This window comes from Dipodomys ordii, unplaced genomic scaffold (genome assembly GCF_000151885.1).
Source record: "Dipodomys ordii isolate 6190 unplaced genomic scaffold, Dord_2.0 Scaffold22, whole genome shotgun sequence".
Classification (NCBI taxonomy): Eukaryota; Metazoa; Chordata; class Mammalia; order Rodentia; family Heteromyidae; genus Dipodomys; species Dipodomys ordii.
Window position 1 is genome coordinate 17,350,659 of NW_012267238.1, and position 20,245 is coordinate 17,370,903.

At 34.4% G+C, this 20,245-nt stretch overlaps 1 protein-coding gene across 1 annotated transcript in view; it reads right to left on the minus strand.

Annotated features, from left to right (window-relative positions):
• Positions 1-799: 799 nt before the first annotated feature.
• The window catches only part of Nox4 (NADPH oxidase 4), a 64,207-nt gene continuing 44,761 nt past the window's right edge, over positions 800-20,245 (minus strand). The window contains exons 8-10 of the mRNA XM_013013984.1: positions 18,321-18,389; positions 16,456-16,556; positions 800-2,194 (exon numbers count right to left, since the gene is read on the minus strand). Of these exons, the coding sequence (XP_012869438.1) occupies positions 2,074-2,194; positions 16,456-16,556; positions 18,321-18,389 (291 nt within the window). The 3' untranslated portion in view covers positions 800-2,073. The remainder of the gene's footprint in view (positions 2,195-16,455; positions 16,557-18,320; positions 18,390-20,245) is intronic.

Here is a 20,245-nt window from a genome sequence, read left to right on the forward strand (position 1 = left end):
TGCTAATTCCTGACTAGATTGTCAGACTTCTACTGACTTGTGATCCATCATTGTTGCTTTATTTGTTGCAAAGGCAAGTTGGGCTTATATGAATTTCAAGGATGCCATTTTCATTTTAATATTTATTGCCACTGAAATTCATGATTTAAGATATGTATGATAAGAACTTTCCCCATAGAAAAAATCATTCAAAACCAAACAAAGCCCTCTTATATATCCCAGATGAAATCTTTCTTTCTTATATGAAACAAAAATTAAATATGTTTGACACTTAGATGTTTGAAAAGATACTGGGATTAAGAATATGAAAGGGGGCTCATCTAGCACAGCAGACTTGCTCTGCATTATCAGCATTCTTTTGAAAACTCTTCTGTCTTATTGAAATTAGATGCCTTAACATAATCATATAAATAAATTATGATCAATAAGGAATCAGTATTGCACAAGAGGCCTGAATAAGTTCAACTTTCTTTTTGCTAGTACATTTTGTTCTGTGTTTTGATGAAAATTCTTTTTAATCTAGAATGTATTGCCAAAATATATTGGCTATTAAATATGCCTTTAGAGCTAAGTTTGTAAAAGCATTGCACATTTCCCATCCTTTTTTTCTGACTCACCTTTGAAGGAAAACTTCAAAGGAAATAAAGAAATATCTACAAGTAAGTATGCTTATGATCATTAAGTGCTGGATGGCTGAGCATGCATGATGGATAAATCACAGCAAATAAATGACAGTAGCATCTACCATATTATATAATATGCAAAAATTTGACAAAGGAAAGGCAGATGAGACTGCTGATTTCAGCAATGTGTTCTATTTAATAACTATTATTAAATGTCTACTAAATAACATCACTAAACTGTATGAATGCCTTAATTCTTTTAAGGTGGTGAAGTAGATTTTTCAAGTGAGTCAAAAACATACTAGCCAGAGATAACAAAGGGATATGATTAGACAGCATGGTGTGAACAGTAACTTACAAACATAGTAATTCATCTGAATACCAAACTGTGCAACAGCAATGTTCTTAAATCTACACTAACATTTGAATAACAAGCAATATATATCTACTTTCATCTGAATGAAAGCAACAAGTCCCTTTTCAGGAATATAGCCACACTTTCAATATTACCATCATCAACCACCATGGAACAAAGCAATGAGGTCTTATATTTCAGAATTGCTCTAATAAATGATCCTTTTAGATTTCATGTGCAAATTAAACGAAGCCATCTTACAGGTTGCAAACTAAGTCAAGGTTTATCTGTGAAAAATAGATCAAAATGCTTAAAAGATGAGAAGGAGTTATTGGCATACGTGTCCCTTTATAAATTACAATAAGGACATTTTATTGCTATAAAAATAGTAGATTAAGTAAATTGGAGATAAAATGGGCCTATTAATTATTAGTGTTAATGTTTGCAAGCAAGAGCAGATTTCCCTAGACTGAAGACAGACATATACAAAAGCTTCAGTTAGCATACAGTCTGCAAACATCAAGTAGAGGTATTACATCAGTAGTGAGGAAAATTAGATATTGATACAAAGTACCCGTATCAATACAGAATCTTGTATTGTATTTTCAAATATCAGATACATGTCAGGAGCTTTTCCAAATTTAAGCTACTCTGTTGATGTACGATGTAGAAAATGTAATCTAAGTTTCAATGCATTTTTAATTTTATTCAATCTTGCATTTGTTCAACCAAAAACATTTTAAGGAGTCCACAGCTATCAGCTTTAGATTATGTTCAGTTTCTCACTAGGTTGCCCTTGATTCGGCCATAAAAATCAATAGTGTGCATCTAATCGTGTTCTTCTAATTTGGGCACTGAAAAGTGAATCATCTCCTCAAATATTCTTCAGGGCCTTTGGTTTGCAGATTAAACACGAAATGTGACCTGTCATTTAGACACATTCTCTACATTTTCATTTTAAATAATCATAAATAAAAAAAATAAACACAGCCTTGCTAATCTTTGGCACACATAGCTGTTTGATTCAGCTGAGTTTCCAAGTCTTAGAAATTGCACACATTCCTTCCTTAGAGTCCTGCTTCACCTCCAAGCTTTTCAGCTGAAAGATTCCTTATTGTATTCAAATTTTGTACCATAGGAGTTGTTCTCATTACTCAATTTATGAAGAGCCTTGGAAATGGAACTGGGTCCACAGCAGAAAACACCAACTGTTTTCCTGGAAAGAGAGGGAGGGGAGGGAAAATCAGGTGGAAAATAAGAAAGTGTTAAGATGCATTTTTACAAACATGGATGCAAGGTATTAACGAGGGTTACTCTGGGCTACTTTGTGTACTGAAAACCCAGTGATTTCTATCATCAATGACCACCAGAAAAAATGTATTTTAATTACCTTGTGCTTTTCATACTGGAATTCAGGAAATTTCAGAAAATGTAAATCTGGGTACAGATTGGCTCATGATCAAAAATTGAGCAGTGTGTCCTAGGATTCTTTTATTTCATGTCATTTGTCACACCAGAAAGTATATTATGAAAAATAACCCAAATAATTCTAGTTTCCAACAGCTAAAAACATTTTAGTTTGTTGACATTTTTTAATTTTAATTTTTTGGTGCTGGAACTAGAGCTTGAACTTAGTCTCTCTTGGCTTTTTCACGCAAGGATGGTCCTCTCCCATTTGAGTCACTCCTCCACTTCCAGAATTTGTGCGGGTTCATTGGAGATAAGTGTTTCACAGACTTTCCTGCACCAGCTCGTTTTGAATCATAATCCTCAGATCTCAGCTTTCTCAGTGCTAGGATTACAACACCTGGCTTGCTGATTCTTTTTTAATTAGCCACTTGTTACAGGCTTATTTTTTAATATTTCCAAGTGAATACAATGAAAGAGGGAATGGTTTTACCAAAGACAATTTTAAATGACTAATTTTCCACACAGAACAAAACATATTAATCAGGATACATTTTCCTTGTTATTTAGGTACTACAATAATTGTAATAAATGTCAAATTGTAAAAAAATGTTATAATTCCTAACACAAAATTTCAGTAATTAATAAATATGAAATTAATAGTATTGCAAATTGATCTTCCTCCAAAGTCTCTTGATTTGCAAAGGCTTCTTGCTGGGATATCAATGTGATTAACATTTCTATCATACCTGGAACAAATATAGTATATCCTCATTACCACAGAATAAAAATTTCTGCCAGAAAAAAATGATGGAATCTACTTAAATTTTACTGACATTATGCAAATACTAAAAAATGTTTCATTAAATTTTTACCTTGAAAGATTAAATAAAGAACTAGAAAAATACAACTTTTTTTCACTGGAAGCAGTGGAAAACAGACTACATTTATCCTACTGTATTAAAAACTAAAAATGGGGCTGGGTACTGGTGGTTCACATTGGTAATCCTAGTTACTGAGGAGGCTGAGATCTGAGGATCTTGCTGTTGTTTACATTGTACTTATAATGTACTACGTGATTTTTTTTGTTTCTTTTGTATGTTCTTCCCCCATGACATAACCAGTTTTCACTGTATTTGATTCTGGTGCCCTGCATCTTGTATATACATTTTTTCTAATTTGGGGAGGGGAAGGGAAATAACAAAATGCTGAAATAAGGATACAGGATGACCCATTGTAACAATGAGATATACAAGACACTATTGAAAATGAACTTTACAACTTGGTGCGGGGGAGGAATTTGGGAGGTGGGGAGGAAAGGGATGGTAGGGGAAAAACAAAGGAGGGGGTAAAATGTGCAATAGGAAATGTACTCATTACCTTGCTTATGTAACTATAACTCCTCTGTTCAGTATCTCTCTCTCTCTCTCTCTATATATATATATATGTGTGTGTGTGTGTGTATGTGTATATATATATATATTTATATATATACACTCTAAAAATGGGGCTGGATACTGGTGATTCACATCTGTAATCCTGGTTACTGAAGAGGCTGAGATCTGAGGATCACAATTTGAAGCCAGCTGAGACAGAAAAGCTTATGAGGCTCTGATCTCTAAATAACCAGCAAAAAGCTGGAAGTGGTATAACTCAAGAGTCAGAACACCAGTCACAAGTGAAAAAGCCAAACAACAGCACAAGGCCTGGAGTTCAAGCTCCAGTCCAAAATATTAAAAATAAGACTACTGATGTTTTCGTGGTAGTGCACATATCTAGCATGTGTGAAGCCCTTGGTTTGATCCATAGTATTGGAAGGATAGTAACAAAAGAAAAAAAATATTTTCAGACACTGAGCACAGAAAAATGATACCTGAGAAAAAAGAAAAGGAAAGCAAGCTAAGCCCAGCAGTTGTCTCTTCTCATTTCCTACAGGCAAGCTACAGGTTACAACACAGAGACAGTCAATCCAAGCATTCACTCATAGAATAGACAAAAATGGGGTTCATGGGGAGCAAACAAATGAGAAGCTGTGGAGAAGAACATAGAAGGGAAAGGATATCCTCAAAAAGAAAATCCAATGTCTAACAGAGAAGATTCATCAATTGTTTAGTGCAAGAGTATTCTGCTCATATGTGAAAGGAGGCTGCATATGAGATTGGCTGCAGAAACAACCAGGGATCCACCTTCCAAACAATTTTCAGATTTGACGCAAGGCTGTAAGCAGTTCAGTACCTTAGGTAATCACAATTGCAGGGAAGTAGGTAGTATTCTCAGAAAAGCATCACTATACTTACCAAGGTTGTAGAGAAAATTAGCCTTACATTGTTGGCTACTCCAGGCCCACATATTGAATCTTAAGGAAATTTTGGAGTAATCCATCTGAACCCAAGTAATAAATGACCTACCTGCCTGAACAAGTCCAACCGAAGTGAAAAGAATAAGTCAAATTTGGCATCTAAAATGAACACCATCAGATATTACCAGGAAGGACAGTAAGGTCTGTGTATATGTAGCTGCCATCATTGCTATCAAACACTCTCTCTCTCTCTCTCTCTCTCTCTCTCTCTCCAAAAAGAAAGAAAATGTCAACTATAGCAAAGGTTCTTACAAGCTTGTTGGGTTCCCTCTAAAAATTGATACACTGAAGCCCTAACTCCAGTGTCTCAGAATGAGACTTTTGTTGGAGACTGGACTTTAAAGATGTGATGAATTTATGAGACTATCCATGTGAACCCAAATAAAATCTAACCAGCATCTGTATAAGAAGAGGAGACACTGGGGCTGTGCATGGAGATGGAGATGATACAGCCATCTGTAAGACAAGGAGAATCCTTGGTAAGCTAAGACTAGCGACACCTTGGCCTTGAAGTCCCAGCTTCCAGAATGTGGAGAAAAATTCTTTTATTTAATACTCTGCATCTGTGATCTTTTAAAAAAAATCATAACCTTTGTAAAGCAATGTAAAAAGAAAGGTCATCCAATAGAAATATGTCAATATAAACAAAAATTATGTAATCGTCACATAAGGTCTTGTGAATAGTGATAATATGTTCATTTCTTATGTCCAAAGGAAAGAATCCATAGGAGTAGAAGAGTGATGGAAGATTGATTTAAAGTTCCAAATACAAATTCTAGAAATAAAATCCAATTTTTGTAACAATACTGGGTAAATTAATACAATAAGATGCATGGAAGAAATAATACACACAAAAGCAAAGATAAATACACTTACAAACAGAGCATTAGCATCAATACAAACTGAATCCTACAAAGAGAAGGTTAAGCAAGTGGAGAATGGCCTATGGGACAACAACAATTTGTCTAACATAAATGTGATGGTGTCCCAGCAGGAGAGAATACAGAGGGAGAAGACGAATACATGGGTGAAATAATTACCAAAAGCTTCTCCAAATTTGATACCAACAAACTCACAAGTGGAAGGGTTTTATGAAACCCCAAGTCATAAAACCAGTATGAATAAAGTAAAGCTGACTGATAATAAAATGCTGAAAATTAATCCTGAAGAGAAAAATTTTAAGTCATGAGAAGGAAGAAAAGACCCATTGAAGACTATAACCAAAGGGTAAACAGTACATGTCAGAAAACATTGAGATGTCATTGTCAAAGTGTGTGGAAGATAAACTAAAATATTAGGTTTTCTACATCAAGCAATTAGTGTGCTAAAAAGAAATGTGTTCAAAATGAAAATGAAAGAAAAACTTTTCAGAATAACAAAATTCAAGTGAATTTATTCCCAACAAAGAAGCACTATTGCGTCATTGATAGAAATTTCTCCAAAAAAAAGAAGAGAATTGAAATCAAGTGGAAATTTAAATCTACTCCGAGAGGTGAAAAGCACCAAAGTCATACATCTGTGAGTAAATATAAAGTCTACGTTTTTTCTATTTTCGAATCTCTTTAATACATGACTCATAACCCATAACACATGACTTTTTCAAGCAAATATGTCAAAACAGATTTTACCACCTGTGTAGGGGTCAGATGAATGACAATGATGGCAGAATGGAAGTACAGAAAGTGGTACAAGATTGTTTCAAGTAGACCTTAATAAGCTAATGTGTTTGTTGTATATGTAGAACAATAGTTTCGATTTAACGCAACCAGAATTACCTTAAGGCCTTCAGATAAAATAAAGAGTTAGATCACAGAAGGTCTTAAAAAGAGTTATCATATTCAATGTACACATGTGGATATGAAAGTAGATAAATTGAGGCTATAAGTGGCATTTGAAGAGATGAGAGAGAATGATGAATGAGTGACATTGACCAAGATTCATTATGCTCACAAACAGACATGGTGGATTGTAACTTCTTTGTGCAACTATTTAAGTATATTGAAAAATAGGCAATTGGAAAAATAAAGTGGTTACTTTTCTAACAAGCTCCCAGTTAATATTGGGTGACAAAATGCAGTTTGAAAACCTGTGGCCTAAGGCAAGTACTGAAAGAAATAAGCGAACAAATACAGGGGTGTGGCTATTTTGCCCATATGGTAGAAAAATGCAATAATAAAAATATTCAATTAATTCAAATAAAATATGAAAAATATAAATATTAAAAATTTAAAATGAACAAATAAGATAATCAAAAGCAACAATAAGCCACAATATTTAAATCTCACCACCTTATTTTATATTAGATTAAGTATAAATTGTTTAAACACTATAATATAAAGCTTCAGTACACATAAAGAAAAAATGGACAGAAATGCAAAGACATAAATCCAAAAATATAGTTGACAATATAGACATTCCTCTCTCAGTAACTGCTAAAAGGACAGAAAATCAGTAAGCGTATTCAAAACTTGACAAACACTACCTATTAGAACTAATTGACATTTACAAAATGTTCTACCCAATAGTGAAGAAGCAAAAATTGTTTCTGAGAATTCACACTGATAGACCAGATTCTGGGCAGCAAAATATGTCTCAATAAATTGATAGGAGTATATTTTTATGTTAAATCTCCATTGAACTACAAATGAATAACTAAAAAAAATAACTGAAAATCTCCACACATTTGGAAAATGAGCAATACAATTCTAAATCACAGGTCAAAGATAAATGTCCAATGTAAAGTTTAAAATATTTAAAATGAATGAAATGGAAATAAGTCCTATTAAAAAATTTAAAAGTGGTATTTAAAAGGAAACTATATCATGGCTAATACTTTCATTGAAAAATGAAGTCAGTTTAATAATGACCCTTGACTGTAAGTCTAGCTACTTGATCTGGAGGATCATGGTTCAAGGCCAGCCCCAGCAACAAACATTAACAGTAAATAAGACCCTGTAAGCCTAATAATATAGCATGTGTGCCTGCAGGCACAGCCAAGGAATTAGTAGGAAGTAGGAAGATTAAACTGAGGATGGTTTTGAGTAAATATGTGAGCCCCTATCCAAAAATAACTAAGGCTAACAGAGGTGGAGGTGTGGCTCAAGTGGCAGGGAATCAGGCCTTGACTTCAAAATCCTGTATTATAAACAAGTTTTTTCCCATACAGTAGGAAGAAATTTGAGGAGTAAAAGAGATGGTGGGGGGTGTATGTAATCAGAATGAGTTAGGCAAGCACATTCTATGCTTGTACCTATCATAATGAAACTTCTTTGTACAATAATTTATGTTAATGAAAACCTCTGAAAAAAGAAAGGTCAGAAACCACTGCCCTAATATTCCCCACTTAAATGTTTAATTCAATAAAGAGCCAATAATTTCAAATGAGCAGAATAAAAAGCATGAAAATATATGGCCTCATGCTTAATGAAACAGATAACTATGAAACCCATAGTGGGTTTTCATTGAAATGAAGAGAATGAGTTATTTCCTTAGTTCCTTTACATAAATTATATATTAACATGCATAATTACCATTATTTTCTTTAGCAGAACATTTACAGTTATTTTGCCAATTTTTCCTATGTCCTAAAGCTCATCCTTAAAGATTGAATAATAAAGACATTGGGGGAGGTAGGGGAGGGAAGGGATAATGGGAGAAAAACAAAGGAGGGGGTAACAATGCCTGACCAAAAAATGTACTCATTACCTTATTGATGTAACTATAACCTCTCTGTACAGCATCCTTACAAGAAAATAAAAATCTTTTAAAAAATAAGAAAGATTAATTGCATAGGAGTTTCATTGCAACATTGTCACACAAACATTATATTTATACCCTAATTACTCTTCATTCTCCTCTCTCTAATGACTTTTTTTCCTAATGATTCATTTCTACTTTCATGTAGTTATCCTAGACTCCATCTGTGACAGAGAACAATATCATACTTTTCTTCCTTAGTCTGGTTTATTTTGCTTAACATAATAATCTACAATTTCATCCATTTTCCTGCAAATGACCAGACTTTGTTCTTCTTTATGACTGAATAGGATTCCATTGTGTGTGTGTTTTGTGTAAAACCTTTCCTTTGTATATTAATCATTATCAAGTACTAGGGTGATTGCATGCCTTGGCTACTCTGTGTAGTGTTGTGATAAACACAGATATGTTGATATTAGTATTTTGTGCTGGGGTGATTCTTTTGGACATATATCCTGGAGTAATATTGCTGAATTATATGGTAATTCTGTTTTAGTTTTGTGAAGAACATTTGTACTGATTTGGTTGAGCTTACAAATATATATTCCTGCCCTTTTCCAGCACTTGTTTGTTTTCTTAATGACAGTCACTCTGCCTGGGCAGAGATAGGATATTAATGTAATATATAATTATGTTTCTTTGATGGCTGAAGATGCCAAATATTTTTCCATGTATTTGTTTCTGTTTGTACTTTTTTGTTTTTTGGTTGATCATGGGGCTTGAACTCTGAGCCTGGGTGCTGTCCCTCAGCTCTTCAACTCAAGGTTAGCATCCTATCACTTGAGGCACAGAACCACTTCTGGCTTATTTCTCTTATGTGGTGCTGAGGAATCAAACCTAGTGCATGGGAGGCAAGTACTCTACCACTGAGCTGACCTCCCAGCCCTTTTCGTACTTTTTTGGAAAAGTGTCTGTTCAGTTCACTCTCCCATTTGTTGATTAGATAACATGTTCATTGGTGTTCATTTTTTGAAAGGTTCTCTGTATATTTAGGGTATTAATCTTCTGGTGGATGAACAGCTGGCATGCAGTCTCTTCTCTTCTTTAAACTGTACTTTTTTGGAAATGAACTGTACAACTTGGGGGAATGTTTGGGGGAGGGAAAATGGGAGAAAAAATGAGGGAGGGGGTAACAAACTCTACAAGAAATGTACTCACTACCTTACATATGTAACTGTAATTCCTCTGTACATCACCTTGACAATAAAATTATATTAAAAAGAATCCTAAGTATATATCTAAACAAATAAACTGTACTTTTTGTTCACAGTTTCCCTTGGTATGAAAAAGCATTTTAGTTTGATGCAATACCATTTGTCAATTCTTGCTATCACTTCTTGCGTGCTATTTCACAACTGATTACTTATTCATATGTTTTGTGATTTTGTGTGTATATAATATTTTTTGTGCTGGCACTGAACTCAGGGCTTGGGCAATCCCTTAAGTTTTCTCACTCAACACTAGTGCTCTACAACTTGAACCATAGCTCCTCTTTTGGTTAATTGGACATAAGAGTCTCATACTCTTTCCTGCTATAGCTGGCCCTGAACTGAGATCCTCAGTTTTTTGCCTCCTGAGTAGTGATGATTACAGGCATGAGCCACTGGTGCCTAGATATGCTGATATTTTGACATATTTCCTCTATGCTTTCCTATAATATTTTAGAGTTTCAAGTCCTATATTAGGGTGTTTTATGTACATATATATATACATGTATATATATATGGTAAGAAATAGTTGGTCTGGTTTTATCCTCTCAGCATTATTTGTAAAAGCTTACCTTATTTTTCTAATATATATTCTTGTTCCTTTGTTGAGAACCAAAAGATTCTGGATGCTTAGGATTTTTATGAGTCCTCTACTCTGTTCATTTGTCCAAATGTCTCATCTTTTGCCGATACCATACTCTCCTTGTGAACATGGCTCTATAGCATTATTGAAACTGGGTATCCAGCATTGCTCTTTTTGCTCAGGAATATTTTGTTTAATCATAGTCTTTTTTGTTTCTACATGAATTTTAGGATTATTTGTTCCCTTTGTTTGAAGAACGTCTTTTTGATGGATATACCATTCAGTAAATCACTTTTTGTAATATGGCCATTTTAACAAAAAGAAGTGCCAGACTATCAATAGGGGAGGGCTTTCCCTCTTCTCTTCTTCAATTTCTTATTCCAGTGTTTTTATAGTTTTCGAGGTAGAGATCTTATTATGTTTTATTCCTAGATATTTTACTCCTTTTTTGAGGCTATGCTAAATGGGGTTGTTTTCCTGATTTCTACTTATTTTGTATATTGTTTTTATATCTAGCTACTTTGTTGAATTCGCTTATCAGATCTAAGTCATGTTGGAGTTTATGGGTTTGTTCAAGTATGACGGACTGTGTCATTTACAGATGATGAATGGTAATTTTATTTCTCCCCTGTTTTGCATACCTTCTATTTCTCTTCATTGCACTGCTGTATTAACTAAAATTTCAAGTATTATAATAAATGAGGAGTGAGCATAAATAAACTTGTCTTATTCCTGATTTTAGAGGAAATGCTCTGACATTTTCCCCATTTAATGTAATGGGTATAGGTTTTTCATCTATAAATAGCTTTTTATTACCTTGAGCTATAGTCTTTAAATTTCTAGTTTCTTGAGGAGTTTTATGAAAAGACATTGAACTTGCATATGCTAAATTGCATCTCTAAAATCAAACCAACTGGGTCATGGTGTATGTGTGATTTAACTTGGTTTATAAAAATTTTATTGAGAATTTTAATTTGTTTCTAAGATTTGAAAAAAATTCCATTCCAAATTTTTTAAAAGCCCATCAATCATTGGAAAGTGTACTTTTCAGCATCCATGTGTCTCAATATTCCTGTAGTTTTTCTTACTGATCTCTAGTTTCATTCCATTATGACATAAGATGTCAGAAATTATTTCAACTTTTGGTATATGTTAGAAATTGCTTGGTGAACTAAAATGTAATATAAGCTGCAAAAAATATATGTATTTTGTAGTTGCTGGATGAAATATTCTGTAAATATCATAAATTCCTTTGATCAACACAATCTCTTAATAAGTTCGTTATGTATTGCTTCCCATACCAACATATAGTGACCTTCTTTATCCTTTTAATTTTGGCTTATGTGTGCTTCATTAGATCTGAGGACAGGTATCCCTGTTTGCTTGTAGATGTCACTTTCTTGGAATGTGTAAATGATATGGTGAAGTAAAATAAATATTTGGTTTCAAATATTCCATCCACAGCTAATCATTTCTTCCTCCTTTTAAGTAATGTATACATGCAACAATTAAAATACTTTTTATTATAAAAGTAGGAGGGGTGGAGCATCTGTTTACCAAGACTGAGATGAGGCCCTCAGAGAGATTCTAGTATTGCTAAAAAATGAATTAAGTATTTAAAGAAAAATACTGATGAGGGTCTTGGATATGGGTAAATTGGCAAAGCACTTATGAGGCTGAGATCTGTCCTCAGCACTGGGAAGAACAAAACAAGAGATAACAAAACAGAAACTTTGTGATTATTGAAGAGTTTTTTTCCAGAGAAAAGAAACACAATTAAAACATTTCATTTTCTCGAACATTTCAAACATTTCATTTTCAACAACTTAAAACAGAGGCAAGGCAGATCAGGAAAGATGAGGGACATAAAGTAGCTGCCAGGAATTCAGAGACAGATGCAGTTTACAATGCACAGCTTGATCCAAAGCAAGGAAACACTACTTCTTTTGTATTTATCTTTACATTCCTCATAAGCTGAAACAATTAGCAAGCAGGAAAAAAAAAAGAAAAAGGAAAAAAGGCAGCTCTTTTTCTCTGACCTTGTATGATTGCCCAACTAATTAATATACTCTGGGAACTGAGCAAAGGCATGTTGGGATGCAGGGGACAAACACAAACAATAGGAAACAGAATAAGGTGAGATCCAATAAATATTTTTAAGAAATGTAATTAAATATTAAGAAGTGTATAGAAATAGAATATTTCTGTATGTTTGGGGGGAAATGAGCTATCAAAACTTTTACTGTAGTACAGTTAACAACATGTTGCATTGTACATAAAAAAAGTGGGAGTTCTTTGAACACTGTGCTACAGGGTTCCCAGACAGATGTGTTCAGAAGTAAGAAGCACACTGAACGTGCCATCAGTCAGTAAATCAGGGTTCACCTTTGAACTCTGACATACTATCAATAGGTTTTAATATGTCATGATCTTTTGGGACCCAGACTCATTTGTAAAATAATTCTGAAGACACTGAATAAATTTACTTTCATGGTTATATAAAAAATCACACATTATGTTCTGCTTTTTAAAAGCCACACAAGGAAAAAATTCTCAAAGACACATGGAAAGTAAGTTTACTAAGCTTTTAAATTTTGGTATCTAAGCCCAGTACTAGTAGCTCATGCTTGTGATCCTAGCTTCTCAGGTGGGTGAGATCCAAGGATCATAGTTCAGAGACAGACCAGGCAGGAAAGACTGTGAGAGTCTTATCTCCAATTAACTACTCAAAAAGCCAGAATTGGAGGTTTGGCTCAAGTAGTAGAGTGCCAGCCTCGAGCAAAAACTCAGGGACAATGCCCAGGTTCTGAGTTCAAGCCCCAATACTGGCACAAAAAAAATAGGGATACTTTCTTATCTACCAATTTCATGTTTAAGATCCTAGTCTACTATAAAATTTTCATATGAGAAGGTATGTACAAATGGAACTATTTTAGCACCCTTTGAAATAGTAACAAACCAGAAGTAATATAAATGGTAGTAAACAAATTATACATAATCTACAACATTTGGAAGTAGAGTTACATGGACATTATCCATGCTGGGGATATGAGTGTATCATTAAAAAGTGATTTGGAAAATGTTTTGCTGTAGATTCATTCAATAACATTCAAAACCCAACATTTATATTTTAAATGTACATGCCTATGAACATACACAAACATATATATATATATATATATTTGCTCACATATACTTCTTAGACTTTCTGTAAGAATTGATAAGAAGCCAGGCATGGTGGCTCATGCCTATAATCTTAGCTACTCAGGAAGCTGAAATCAGAGGATTGCTGTTTGAAGCCAGCCAGGACAGGAAAGTCTGTAAGACTCTTACCTTCATTTAACTACCTAAAAACCAGAAGTGGAACTCAAAGTGATAGAACATTAGACTTGAACACACAGGCTCAGAGAGACAGTCCAGGCCTCAAGTTCAGCCCCAAGACCAACAGCAGGAAAATAGAATTGATAAGAAAAGAATTACCTGTTATTACCTTTGTACTTATGAATGTCTAACCTAACTTAAATTTGTATCTTTTCATAGTATATTAAGTAGATGCTTACCAACTTAAGTCATCTTTTCCTGAAAAATTAAGATTGTTGTCCCATATAGAGTATTTAAAATTTTAATTTGTATTCTTCTCAACCATTTTCTTAGCTCTGCATATCAGTTCCTTTACTAACTTAGAAGCAAAAGCTAACCAAAATATATTTCAACTGACACCTTTTACTTCTTCTAAGTGTACTATATAAAAGTTCTTTATAGATAATTAATTTCAGGTGCCTGCCCCAGAGCAAATAAATACACAAAATGAAGAGCTGTACCCAATGTCAACAGTAGATGGTGCACATTTACTCTTCTTCAAACAACTTTGTCTCAAATGAAATAAAACACACACACACACACAACATACAAAATCATTCTAAAACCATCTGCAAAATTGATTAGATTTCTTGTGAGCTAACAAAAGAAGCCAATTATCTCAATTTAATGTCCTGTAAATGACCCTCTGCAGTGTTGGGATTTGTTTTCTGAATTGAACATAAGAAACAAACAAGGATTTCTGCAATATCTTGTGATAACAATAAAAGGAGGCTCATAAATGCCTGTGAATGCCAATATAGAGGAACAGTTCTATGGCTCATAGCAAGGGCCAGACAAGTTTGGAAGAATGTCATGCTACAGTGGGTCAGGTTGGAAGAAGATGGAAAAACAATATAGTCAAAACAGGGTTGACCATTTTTCCTAATGTTCACCTCTCTAGAACCTTAGATATTACCAACAATATTAAAAGTATACTGAATTTTGATATAATTTATTGGGCAGATGAAATAAAATTACAAGCACAAGGGGAAAAATCATGTGCAATATCCAAGTGAAGAGCTTTATATGTAGCATTACAATAAATGAGGTTAGTATCAAGAAGCTATGGTACTTAACTCCCAATGGATATGTCTAAATGAACTACTTTATTATAAATGTTAACATTTGAATGTTAAAATTTTTCATCCACTTTAACTTTTAAACTTATGAAGAGACTTATGATGAGTCTAACCTTTAGACATGAACTTAAAAAGGTGTGGGTGATGAGGCACTAGTGGCTCTCACCTGTAATCCTAGTAACTCAGGAGGCTGAAATATATGGATGGAGGTTCAAAGCCTCCAAGAAAGTCTGCGAGACTCTTATCTCCAATGAGCCCCTCAAATCTGGAAATAAATCTGTGGTTAATGTGGGCGAGTGCCAGCCTTGAGCAAAATAAGTTCAAAGACAGTGCCCAGTCTTTGAGTTAAGTCTCAGGACCAACAAAGAGAGAAAGGGAGAGAGAAAGGGAAAGATAGAGAGAGAAAGAGAGAGAACGAGAGAGAAAAAGAAAGAAAGAAGGAAAGAAAGAAAGAAAGAAAGAAAGGAAGGAAGGAAGGAAGGAAAAAGAGAAAGAGAAAAAGAGAAAGACAGAGAAAGAGAGAGGAAGAAGGAAGGAAGGCAGGAAGGGAGGAAGGGAGGGAGAGAGGGAGAAGGGAGGGAGGGAGAGAGGGAGGAAGAGGAAGAAGAGAGAGAAAGAAGGAAAGTAGGAAAAGAGAGGAGGAATGAAGAGGTATAAGTGAGCACATGAAAACTCTTATGGAATGCTCCTCTGCCCTGTAGTGCTTACAAAGAAGACAAATTGTCTGGATAGTCTATGTCCCCAAATAAGTGCTCTCCTTTCATACTGATTCCTTCAGAATAGAGTTCTGGTTTCCAAAAAGAAAATTACATTTAGAAATATTTCTGGTTGAAACAGGTGCCAGTGGCTCATACCTACTCAGGAGCCTCAGATCTGAGGATCGGGCAGGAAAGTCCATGAGATTCTTGTATCCCACTAATTCTCTCTCTGTCTCTGTCTGTCTCTGTCTGTCTCTCTCTCTGTCTCTCTTTTTCACACACACACACACACACACACACACACACACACACACAGCCAGAAGTGGAGCTGTAGCCCAAATTGTAGAGTGCTAGCCTTGAACAAAAAAACTCAGGACTTCCCCCAGACCCTAGGACCAACACAAAATAAAAAAGGAAAAAAGACAGAAATATTTCTGGCCAGTTGTTTTGTATTACAATGAGAAGCCTTGAAACAAAACAAAACAAAACAGTTCACTCTGATAAATAAAAATAGCACAGAAATTAAATATTTAAATATGTTAAATCTTAAACCTATTGGTCAAGTACCTTGTTTGCCAAAATGATAATGAAAAGCTTTTCCCATGATTGCTTGATAGTTTCTATGAGAATAAGTATCCATGTTAAAATGAATCTAACAATAGCAATGTATGTAGTGAAGTATAGTTCATACAAACTCTGCTAGTTTCTGAACTTTTTTTCTTTTGTTCCATCACTGTAGCTTGAACCTCAATCCTCAGATCTTAGCTTCCTGAGATCCTCCTGTAATCCTCAGCTAAGATTAAAGGCATAAGGCACCTATGCTGTCTCTGAGCCAGATTTTAACCATTTGATATACATCTAGGTGGGATAGCATCTGCTTTGCTTCGTCTTGTGCATCAGTGCTTAAATACATAGTGATTTGTAATTCTATTGTTAGTTCATCTTCAAATGCTTCCTACGATGATACTGTGATATTTTAATTTCATCCTTAGCCACATGTCAAAAATTCCGAGAAATGATAACTTACCCTCTGTGACATTTTGCTACTTCATCAAGCAAAAGCTTCCATCTAGGACGTCCAACAAAAAGTCTTGAATTTAGTGCGTGGTATTTTTCTCCAATTATCTTCTGCCAAAAAGAAAGCATTACATCTCACATAAGTCACAGATTAAGATAGTTTAATTCTCTAACATCAATTCTGTCGGTGCTGTGCTTTCCTACTAAATCATTGTGATATAAAGAATCTAAGTACCATTCTAAAATCTGTTAAGTACAGTCATTTTGAAGTATCATTTCTTTCTCCTTTTCTTATAAAACCCATTATCTTCTTGAGTGCCATTTTTTACAAATGGCTGATTTTCCTAGACATCAGTTCCTTGCTTTACTTTTTAAAAATGAAAATGTAAGATAAAGACTATATTCTAATCCCTCATTCCTAAAGAGTCTCACAACATAAATGTCATTGAAGTATTTTTTGCCCTGAAATAATAGTTGTCATATTTTTCTCATTATGTGAAGAAATTACTACAAATTATCATGGCAAATTTTGAGAAATAATCATAGACAAGACATTCCAATACAACAGAGTTTCTATCTTGACACTATCAACAAATGACTATTAGTAAACTAGTTTTAGCAGTTAAAAGGACATTACATCTAATGTAAGAGTCAGAGTGAAAAAATAGTATCTAAATTTCAGGTAAGAAGACCTAGTAACAATTAGAATTTTCTGCTATACCTTAATTACAATGATACTAGGTTAAAATGATATTGACATACTTCATGAATGTGGTGAGATTATTATTATTTTATGCGAGTTCTGGGGCTTGAACCAAGGACCTGGGAGTTACCCCTTTTCACTAAAGGTTGGAACTCTACTATTTGAACCATAGCTCCACTTTTGGCGTTTGGCTGGTTAACTGAAGACTTTCCAGCTGGGATGGATTAGAATAGCCATTATCTTATTTTAGCCTCTCAAGTAGCTAGGATTACAAGCATGAGCCACCAGTTCCCTATCAAGTGGGGGAGAAATCTGACTGAAATAGTTTTGAGGTGATTGACAAGTATTCATATTTTGCATTCAAAATGTTGTGAAAATATATGATATACTTAATTTGTAATAAAACCTGGGAAATTATGCACACCCAGACTCATCATCCCATGCTCTAAACACTTGTTTCTTCATCTGCAAATAGGAATAGCATCTGTTTCTCAATAAATGTGACATTCTTAGTATGGTGCCCAACATAGCAAATACATAGTGCATGATAGTTACTATTGGGCTTGTAGATAGCTTTGGAATGAACTAATCTTAATCTTAATAATATGTGACTTTATCTTCTCTCTCCACAAACAACAACAACCAAAAAAAAGTCCTCTTCAGGGGCTGGGAAGGTAGCTCAGAGGTAGAGCGCGTGCCTTGAATGCCTGAGGCCCTGGGTTCGATTCCTCAGCACCACACAAGCAAAAAGAAAAAAGCTGGAAGTGGCGCTGTGGCTCAAGTGGTAGAGCGCTAGCCTTGAGCTGAAGAGCTGAGGGACAGCACCCAGGCCCACAGTTCAGGCCCCACAACTGACCCCCCCCAAAAAAGTCCTCTTCATACACTTGTTCATACACCTTGATCTCTAGAGATAACAAACGAGCAATACTTAAGAGTAGAAAGATAAACCAAAAGGTCTACTGGAGCCTGCAGTGAGGAGGACAAATGAAAGGCAAAATATGGTAGACATCAAGGACAAACCAGGAGTTCTCTGGACATATTCCAAAGGAGGCCTTCCTCTAGCAATCTTATGCTCAACCCACCAGCAGAAGTTTTCTTCCAGCTCAGCTCCTACAGTAAATCTTCTATTATCAAGAGGCTTGTTTAATTAACAGTAACATCCAACCCCATACCTGTATCCCATCTGTTTGACTGAGGTACAGCTGGATGTTGATATAGTCAGGTCTATTTTCCTGCCAAAACTGAAAGGGCATAAAAATTAATAGAGATACTGAAATTCTTTCAAATATTTTATTTTATTTTTATTTTATTCTAACATATGATTTGATAATTCAGTCAACAACTTGACATATCACAACAGACTACAAATGAAATATAAACAGACAGATAGTTAAATAGCTAGGTAAATAGACAGACAGATTCCAGCATTCATAACATTACTCATGCTACTGGCAAAAAATAGGTATGAGAGTGGTGGAAATCAAAACAATTTTCTCCTCAAGGATATAAAATCAACCACAGTAAAAACTATATTAATATTCTCCTAAGTCTATCCCAAAAAATTCTCATTTTGTTTTATGAGTTTACTTATCACAAATATAACATTTAAAAAAGAAATGCTAGGAAACACAAGGGTTTAGACATGCTAGGAAATACAAGACAATTAAAAATTGACACTTTTGACTTGTTTCTGATTTCTACCTACTCAGCACTGATTTTCTTATATACTAATGTATATGACAAAAATATATACACCTGGAAAAATTGTCTAGAAAGAAGTGTGGAATAGTAACTTTCTATTTCACTGGCCCTCAGACTCAAACCTCTACTCACTATAATGAACCTACTCTAGATAGCTCATATATATATATATATATATATATATTTCTATATATTTCTCATCCTATATATATATGTCATATATAGGATATATAGGATATATATATAAATACATATATATATAATGTAGAAGATGCTTATACTCTCTCTCTCTCTCTCTCTCTCTCACACACACACACACACACACAAACACATATATGAGGAGAAAAGATGTTACCTTTTGTATCTGGCTTATTTTACTCTGTCTCCAAAGCTCACTTATGCATGTATCAGAATTTCCTTGTGTGTGTGTGTGTGTGTGTGTGTGTGTGTGTGTGTGTTGTTGGTACTGGTGATTTAGCTCAAGGCCTTATGAATGTAGGTCAGGTGCTTTACAATTGAACCACATCTCCAGTACTGGAAGTCCCTTCTTCTTCAAGGTTAAGTAATTCCACTGCATGCATATGGCATAATTTGTTTCTTCATTGGTTACTTGATTAAACACTTGAGTTTTAGGTTCCTCCACTTTCATTTGCTCCTATAAGATGTTTCTTTAGTCTTCCTGTCCACTGCATTCACATCTCTGTTCCCAAACAGCACATTCAATGGGCATTCCTCAGCATACAACCCACTTGAACATACCCCCCACTGGTAAGGCTGCTTTCCCTTGACTTTCCTTTCCTTTGTCCTGACTGAAATCGCAGACTCACATAGCCTACAAATTGATTGGAACCTACTTAGTACATAAATCACATCAGATCAAACATTGAACTTTATTGTGTTACCTGATATATCTCCAGCTCCTAAAACAGTTCTTGATTTTATGGTTGGGAGTCACTAAGTACTTACTAAAGGAGAAAATACCTGACTGAATAAAAGTATGTTCAAAGAGATACACGTAATGATAGCTACTGAAGCACTCTTTGTACTAACAACATAAATATTTACTACAGGGAATTATTATTTCCATGCCATAGAACTCTCTACAGCAATCAAAAAATGAAATAACTTGGTTTGTTAATACAAAAGCAATAATCAAGATGCAGCAGTAAATTTTTAAAAGGCAGTTAGAAAAAAGTAAATAGTATGATAGAATTTTTATAAGATAATTGGTTACACTGACTGGGTAGGAAAAGTAGTAAGAAGTTTTCTGAATTGTTCTACCTGAATTATTTGAAGCATTTGCAAAGATGTATTATTTTAATAAATAACTAATATATTAATAAATAAGTGAATGAAATATCAAAAGTAGATTTGGTGAATGACTGCCTTTATCTCT